The 8,849-nt window shown below is 37.7% G+C and overlaps 1 protein-coding gene across 1 annotated transcript; it reads right to left on the reverse strand.

Moving 5' to 3' along the window:
* Nucleotides 1–473: 473 nt before the first annotated feature.
* On the reverse strand, nucleotides 474–5,506 carry LOC132654851 (tripartite motif-containing protein 43B-like). Its single transcript, XM_060386133.1, has 5 exons — nucleotides 5,096–5,506; nucleotides 3,647–3,877; nucleotides 2,832–2,854; nucleotides 2,041–2,138; nucleotides 474–970 (listed from the first exon to the last, which is right to left on the reverse strand). Exons 1-5 carry the CDS (start codon nucleotides 5,504–5,506, stop codon nucleotides 474–476), a joined length of 1,260 nt encoding a protein of 419 aa, XP_060242116.1.
* Between the last annotated feature and the right edge of the window lie 3,343 nt (nucleotides 5,507–8,849).

The raw sequence follows: 8,849 nt of genomic DNA on the forward strand, positions 1-8,849 counted from the left end.
ACAGAGCTAGTTCCCGGGCAGGCAAGTCTACATACACACACACCAACCCATCCACACCCAACTATCCCTCCCCCACATAAACTCTATCTTGTGTCAATTTAAAATAAAATTAGCCAGCACAATACACATCAGTGCTAGGAAGCATTAAGATAGCATCCTACATCTAAATAATATTTTTATGATTCTAAATCCAACTGGGTTCCTGAGCATATTTAAAAAGGGCTTTAGTTCTGAACTTGAGCTTCATTCCTAATTAGTACTTCTGACATGTATGCAAAAACTAAGAAACAAAAAATGAAACTAGAGAAACCTGCTTTAAAAGGTGTTCTGGGTAGACTCTGGGGGCCACAAAGAAAAGAAAACACAGTTAACCATGTTTTATATTTAATGGTATTTTAATATTTAATGGCAAAAAATAACATTATATTAGGAAATACTTAAACAGCACTGAAGTACTGGATTACAGCTTTCTATCAAAATGTGCCACCAAAGGAGAAGAAAGGCCTGACAGGGTAATTGAAGGCACCCAGAGGGTAACTGAACATGAGGGAACTCTTGGCTACATCCAGGAAACTCACACATCCACCCTCACAATCAAGGAGCACACCAACCCGGCCCACTGGCTTCTCTATATAGTGGTGAACTACTGGGCAGGTGGTGAGGAGACTGTACTGATTGCCCTGTTTCACACACACATGGAGAAACACACCCTCAGGTTCAGTCTGCTGCCTTCTATTTGTTAAATACTCATCCTCACAGACTCCTACAGCCCAGTCAGGAGAGTCCATTAAATCCATCTCCCAGTAATATTTCCTAGAGAAGAAGCTCTGTGATCCACAGGAAGCAAAATAGTGTCCAGCTGATCCTACAGATGTCTCCTGATGGTGAGAGCTAAAGGTGAATCTTTTCATGACATCAAATAGGTTCATCTTGTTATGGAGTAAGATTGCATTTCCAAAGAATATGTTCACTGTAGGAAGAGGCAAAAGACAACTATTTAGTTGAAAAGACTGTTTACAATTCTTAGGTGAGAGAGGTACCTGGAGATTGCCTGAATTATAAAAGAGAAGGCTAAGGGTAGCAGGTTAAATGTAGCTCAAATACTTCAAAGTCAAGAAATTCCACAAGAAACTGAATGGGATCCTGATAAAAATTTGCTGATGCTGTAGAGGTGGCTTTTCATTACACCTGGCAAATGGAAGATGTGTACTTTGCAGCTAGGTCTGGAGCAAAGACTGTCCTTACCTGTTTCCATTAATAGTTATTTCTAAAATAGAAGCAATGATGATGGTATTTTTATTTGCATGTAAGCACTCATGTTTATACTCAAGTAAAGAATAAATGTGCATTAGAAGTGGTTCCCTGGTTGTAATTGTCTGGTTTAACCCCTCCCTCCTCTGATACTCTTTCCATATGAAGTCACAATTCACATTTAGATCTAACAGGGGAATTAAGACACTGCCTCTTGACCTATCTATTTGTTTTATTTTTATTGCTCATGATATATGCCTTGGTGTATATAGTTATTTTATGTTTACTAAATTCTTTTTTGATAGAGAGCCTTGGTATATATTTTTGACTGGCTTGGAACTCCCTATTTCAAACAGGCTAGCCTCAGACTCATAGGCAATCCTCATGGCTCCACATTTTAATGTTGGGGTTACAAGTGTACACCACTATATTTTATATATTTTTAAACTAAGAAGTGTAACATACTTTTAAAAAATTCAACTGCTAAAATGATTAAGGGAAAACAATCAAATAACTCCAACACTTAGAATGATTTAGATGGTCCTGAATTAATTATCATTTCTTATGTCTCAAGGAACAGGTGTTACTATATTTTCATCCTGGATCACATACAACATTATATTCATGTTCATTTATGCTTGTTGTTTGTTAAGTGACCACATGAATAAACACTATTAGAAATGTGACTTACAATGACATAACCTTCAGAGGAGTTACAAATTCATATACACAACACTTATGTCATTGTTGAAGGGCAACTTTGGTCATTTCAGTAGTGCTGATACTTACCTAGGAAGCACTTGCACCTCTCAATCAGTCCAGTGATGGGCAGGACACTGAGCTCTGGTTTCATCACCTGGGACATGCACAGCTGCACTGACTCACTTCTGCAAGGAGAGGAAGACTTTGATCTGCCTGGTGCTAAAGACACCATCACACTGATGAGGAGAAATGCTCACTCCAAGTTCAGACAATGACTCAGGAGTTAAATCCCTTCCCACACAAGCCTGGCAACTTGAGTTCAATCCCAGGAACCTGTGGTGGAAGGAAAGGACTGACTTCTGAAAGTCATCCTCTGACCTCCACACATGTACAATGGCACACATGCATGCATGCACACACATAAAGAGAACAAATCTAATTAGTACAAATAAACACTTGTCTGAACATCTTTCACACAAGCATTTTCTGATATCATAGTGACCCCACGAACAGAAGACAGGGCTGTTTCCCCCAGATGTTCTTTTTGAAGCCTTCGGGCTTCCCATTTGGTTTTCCATGCATTCTGCCATTTCTTCTACTACTAGAAAAAAAGGGTGATGTACTTCAAGGTTTATGATTTCAAAAGTAGATATTTTATCACCAAGCCCTCTTGTATACACTGCTTCACTATTATGTAGTAAGTAAAGGCACTTTCTGGTAAAGAAGAACAAATGTCATGTACATGAAACCAATCTCAACCATCATACACAAGCAATTGAGTATTCCTATCTAAAGTATATTTTTAGTTTGCTAAGGCAGCTTCGTCAATTTTATAGCACACTTCAAGGATCCTGGCTTGCAATGATGACTATACTTGCCTTTTGAAGATGTCTTCTAAATCCTGCAAAGACAACAAGAATAGTTAAGATTTCTGAAGACATGGCATACAATGTTTGATTATAAAGTTCAGATAAATGTCAGTCATCATCAAACTGATCCACCCTGCAAATATATTTTCATGTCTCAGAATAAAGCCAACTAAGATTAGCAGAGGAGAAATCTTGATGAACTCACACTGTGAAAGTAACACTGAAGAAGAAAATGCATAGTGATTGTACTTTGCTTTGCAAAGGGGACTTTCCTTGAGCCTGCCTACAAAGCATAGGAATACTTTTTATGGAGAATACTTCAAAACTGTGACTTCACCCCTGACTGGTACCTCATAGCTATAATTCCAGAATTTAGAGTTTTAAGGACTTATGATAACTGTGAGTTTCAAGCCAGCTAGTACCACAAAAAGAAGACCATATATCAAAACCACTATTTCCCAAAGTACCCTCAAAAACACAGCTTTAAAAAGAAGAAATTAGGTAAACTGTGTATAAATAGAGGTGAAATATTCAAGTAGAAGCTCACTGGAATGTTTGGTAACAGGAATAACTGAAAATGGGATTTCAAAGAAGCAAGCTACAAAAACAAAAAAAAAGATGTGATATTTAATAGGGAATCTACTGACACACTGTCAAAAGCTTGTTCTTTTAAGATCATGGCAAAAACTAGTGTCTCCAGGTTATCCCTAAAAAGGAAATCCACTGACAATAATTGCAGGGAATGTAGACAGCTATCTTAGGTATAAGAGCCAGAGTGTGGGCCTCAGATAACAAAGCCCTTTCATGAACTCCTCCATGCTCACCTGGAGCAGTACCATATATGACTGCTGAGACATTGTCATCAGCTCCCGATACATTTCTTTCAGTTGGTTCCTCTTTTGGACCATCAGAGCTTTACTTTTCCTGAGTTGTTCTAAAATACATTGGGCTTCATTTCTCATACACTCTATATGCTGCTTTTCTTCTTCATAGAGGACTGGCTGTAGTTTCCTATACTCTAACCTGATCATTTCTTTCTGAAGAGACACGTAGTCCTGAAGAAAAAGGGACATTCTAGATCACATTTACAGAACATTTTATCCTCTCAACTGACTTCTTCTATGTTTAAATTCGACTAGTGGATCCTGTCAGTGTGCTGCACACTGATTTGCTGTATTTTCAGAAATGGAAATTATTTTATTTCATTCAATTCTACTTTGTTAATGGCACAATCAATGAACCCATAATTTTGCTAAGAATTTTTATCAAATTAATGATATCCTGAGCCACCTGAAGAAAAGGTATTCATTGGTAATTCATACTTTCATACAAATTTGAAATTCTGCATGTAGTGATTAAATATCATGACACAGCCATAGAGTCAAGGCACTGTGCCAAACTGTCAGCAAGTCACCCATTAGTCTCAACATTCTCTGCCACAGCTTGGCCATGCTCTCTGAGTGCAGACTTGTATACCACACTCAGAATTAGAGGCCTGCAGAAAAGGTTTTCCTATTATCAACACCCATGCCTTATTCTCAACTTTTGAATGAGCAGATTTGCAAGAGAGCTGCCTCAACCTATTTTCAAGCTGATTTTCAGCATCAGTCTCATACCCACCATCCACTGAGTTGACATTCTGTTCTCTGCATTTAGACTCTCCTGATTTTCTTGGAGCTTCTCCCATAAAGATGCCATTAGATTTAGAAATTTCTCCTGTAAAAAGTAAAAAATATCCACTTTAGGTAAATAAATCCTACTGATGAACTCTTAGGCAATGAACACATTACTGTAGGGAGAGTGGAAGGATCACAATATCCTTTATTTTTTACTATTGTTGACTATGAATTTTAGATTTCAGGGAAGAGAAATAAAAAATACAACATAACCCTTTGCTCACTTAAGTGATTTATGAGCCTGACTGTCTGGGTAACTTGTATCTGGTTGGGATGCCCAGATCCTTCTCTCTAGCTAATTCCAATGTATTTTTTTTTCTCATTTAGTCTCCAGTCATGGACATTTTTAAAGATATGAATTTACTATGTCATTTTCCAGTGACCTGAGCATAGTGAATCATAAAACTAGAAATTGTCTTTACATTATTATTTTCTGAAACTGTGTTTACATTTGTGATTACCCTTTCTCCATCAGCTGTTTTAAAAAAGCCTCCATTCAGAATGTAATTGTTTCAACATCATCAGGACAGGAATCTTCCTGTGCTCTCCTAAGCCTCCTCTCTCCAGCTGTCATGTTCTCTCAGAACGATTACTTACCATTTGCCTCTCAGCAGCTGCTTCAATGGGACAGTGTCTGTGACCCTTGTGCTCTTGAGAGTCAGAGCACCATTGACAGAGGAGGATCCTGTTCTCCTCACAGAAGATCCTCTTTGCCTCCTTGTGGGTCACACACTTGTGCTCCTCAGAGTTCAGGTACTTCATGAGGCTGTCCTGTCTGGCAATGGACACCAGCTTCTTCAGAACAACGTTGGTTCTGAAGTCCTTCTGCTGGGATGGATGCCTACACGGGGGACAGTGGACAGGAACTTGCAGGTCTTCCCAGAAAAGGCAGAGGCAGGCCCGACAGAAGCTGTGTCCACAGCTTATGGTGATTGGGTCTGAAAGGCAGCCCAAGCATATGGAGCAAGTGAGCTCTTCCTGGAAAGCCTGTGAGATGCCTGACTCCATTTTCCTGAGGAAAGAAACAGAATTACTATTATTGGGCACTAGAGAAGCAAGAAACTTCACAAAATCTAATTTAAGTTGTGATTCAGTTCTGTCTGTGTCAAAACAGGATTCATTTTTTGTATGACCAAAAAGAAAATGAAGCATAGGTTTATAGTTGTTGATAATTCCTGGCACACTTTTCTCTATGGAAACACAGAGGATCTGATGACCTTCTGTGTCTTCCCATCTGCAATTCTCCTGGAGACTTCAGCCCAGATTGGTACATTGATTCAAGGCCATAGCCATCTTCAATGTAGAAAAAAACAATGTGGGAGGAAAAATACACTGTAAAGTGACCAAAGTCAATCAACTCCACAGCTGGCCTTTCATTGCAGACGTACGTTAGTAGAACACTTCCTTCTTTTCTATTCAATAAAATAAACCCTACTTCACACCTTGTCCATTAAATGCTTTTGTTTGATATCACATTAAGTTTCCTTTGTTCCACCACTTGCCAAGAATAATACTTTATGATGGCTCATAACTCAAGAGTATTGGCCATCATGCTGTGAAAGAAATGGTGACAGGAGTTCAAAGCAGCTGGTCTCCTGGCATCCAACATCACAGTGGGAAGCAAAGAAAACTTATGTTCAGCTCCTCTTCTGCTTTTTCTTTAGTTTGAGACCATAACCCATGAAATGGTGCAATTATCTCAATAGAATTTATGGTGGAACTTTGCATCTGAAAAATCAAACCCAATAATCATTCACACACTTGAGAAGTCATTTTCATACCAATCCTAAATAACATCAATTGAATACTAGGAGAACCCTCTGTGGAAATTGTTTGCTTCCCAAAGACACAACTCCTGCCTTGAGTTTATGAGGGAAAATCTTGAGACATAAAGGAAGCTCTCATGACTATTTGAGACTTAGTTATCTAACTAATAGGGTTCCCATTTTTCATCGGTTTTAAATTTTACAAAAGAAATAATCTTGCTTTGATTGAGGCCAATTTTGTGAAAATAACTTAAGTTCCTGGGATTTGACACTGATAGAGTCAAATGGCTATATAGGTGGTTGAGAAATAACTCAAAATCCAGGACTAACACTCATTTTCAACGATTAGAAAAATGAGGTGGCCTTAACTTCTCTGATGGTCATGTTTTCCATGAAGTTAATTTTTTTGTATATTAGACAACTCACCCCATAATGCTTTGAAAGTAAACAGAGATAACTAAAATCAGAGAAACTGAGGATTGTATCAGACTTTAACCAGAATGTACTATTATAAACGGAATGGTGTGATTAATGCTGCCTTTAACTGCATGTAGCCTTCCAACTCAATATCAAGCTCTGTCAGGAATAGCCAATTCTACCAACATGGTAGATTATCAAGCAGCCCAGAAGACTCAATGCAATTCTTACCAAAATTCCAACACAGTTCTGTAAAGACCTTAAAAGAACAATTCTCAACTACATATAGAAAAATAAAACAGCGAGCATAGCTGAAACAATCCTATACAATAAAACAAAATACAAGAACCAAAAACTTCCTGAGGTATCACCATCCGTGATATGCTGTATTACAGAGCAATAGTAAGAAATCCCATGTTATTAGTATAAAAACAGAGAAGTTCATGAAAGGAATTGAAGAGTCAGAAATAGACCCAGATACTGGAGTTTTTACAAAGAAGCCAAAACCATTCAACAAATTGTGTTGGTCTAACTCAATGTCTGTATGCAGAAGAATGCAAATAGATCTATATTAATCACCCTGCACAAATCTCCACTTCAGGAGGTTCTAAGACCTCAACATAAACCAGATACACTAAATCTAATGAAAGAGAAAGTGAAAAATAGACTTGAACTCATTGGTACAGGAAACAACTTCCTAAACAGAATAAAAACAGCTCAGGCACTAAGATCAATAATCAATAAATGGGACCTCATGAAATTTAAAAAGTTCTCCAAGGCAAAGGACACTCTCAATAGCACAAAACAGCAGCCTTCAGAATGGGAAAAGATCTTCACTAACCCTACATCTGACAGAAAGCTAATATCAAAAATATATAAAGAACTCAAGAAATTAAACACCAGCAAACCAAAAAACCCAATTAAAAAATGTGGTATAGAGCTAAACAGAGAGTTCTCAAGAGAGAAATCTCTAATGATCAGTTAAAGAAATGTTCAGTGTCCTTAGTCATCAGGGAAATGCAAATCAAAATGACACCAAGATTAGATCTTACACCCATCAGAATGGCTAAGACCAAAAAGTCAAGTGCAGCACATTCTAGCAAGCATGTGGAGCAAGAGGAATGATCCCCCATTGCTGGTGGGAGTGAAAACTTGTACAACTACTGCAGAAATCAATCTAGAGTTTTCTCAGAGAACTGGGAAACATTGTACATCAAGACCCAGATATACCATTCCTAGCTATATACCCTAAAGATGCTCCACCGTACCACAAGGCCACTTGCTCATCTATGTTCATAGCAGCTTTATCCATAATAGTCAGAGGATGGAAAGAACCTAGATGCTGCTCAACTGAAGAATGAATGATGAAAACGTGGTACACTTGCACAATGGAATACTACTCAGTGATTAAAAACAGAAAAAATTACTTCTATGCTGTTCCTAAATATCTCTAAATTCTGATATATTTCCAAATAATTTGGAGCATTTAATCATTATATATTATATGTATATCCATTATTTGGAGGTGTTAGTGTTGCATCTATGAAGTACATACAAAAGAAAACACTCTTAAAATATTTTATAATTTGGCAAAGCACAAAATTGAAAAGTATCTTGTAACAATCCCCCAGATCATCACATCAGACTATCTAGAATGTTCATTATGACAAATCTAAAAATATCCATAATTTTAACCCACATTATATAGGAAGAAAGATGACCAAATGGCAACTAAATCACTTTTTTTTTTGTTAAACAGTAAAAATGTTAATTCTAAACAGAACCTTCAGATTTGTAATTAATTAAAACTAAAAAACATAATGTACTTTTCCCTTGTGAATTTCTCACTCACCCAAGAAATTTTCTCAGGCCTCAGCAGTGTTTGGTAGAGATGCACTAATGTTACTTCAGCTCTGGGGTCAAATTCTCAATGTGTGGAGGTGATAGATCTAGCAGGGTCTGGAGCTAGTAAGTTTGGAAACACACTCTGTCTAGTCTGGAGAACAATGAACCTGGTTAGTCCCTGGAGTCTCCTTTTATGGAGTCTCTGAAGACCACACCCACTTCTTCCCCTGGTTGCTTTCACTAATGCTTCCAATAGTGAGTTCTAGTATATTGAATCAACCTTGTTTCCAATCTGCACAAGCAAATATCCACAAGTTTTCCTG

Source organism: Meriones unguiculatus, chromosome 6, assembly GCF_030254825.1.
Source record: "Meriones unguiculatus strain TT.TT164.6M chromosome 6, Bangor_MerUng_6.1, whole genome shotgun sequence".
Taxonomy (NCBI): domain Eukaryota; kingdom Metazoa; phylum Chordata; class Mammalia; order Rodentia; family Muridae; genus Meriones; species Meriones unguiculatus.

Coding starts and splice junctions, on each gene's coding strand:
- LOC132654851 (XM_060386133.1), bottom strand. CDS start 5,506: ATGGAGTCAGGCATCTCACAGGCTTTCCAGGAAGAGCTCACTTGCTCC. Junction 2,139..2,831: donor TTAGAAGACATCTTCAAAAG/GCAAGTATAGTC, acceptor CTCTCCTTGCAG/AAGTGAGTCAGTGCAGCTGT. Junction 971..2,040: donor GAGGTGCAAGTGCTTCCTAG/GTAAGTATCAGC, acceptor CTCTTCCTACAG/TGAACATATTCTTTGGAAAT.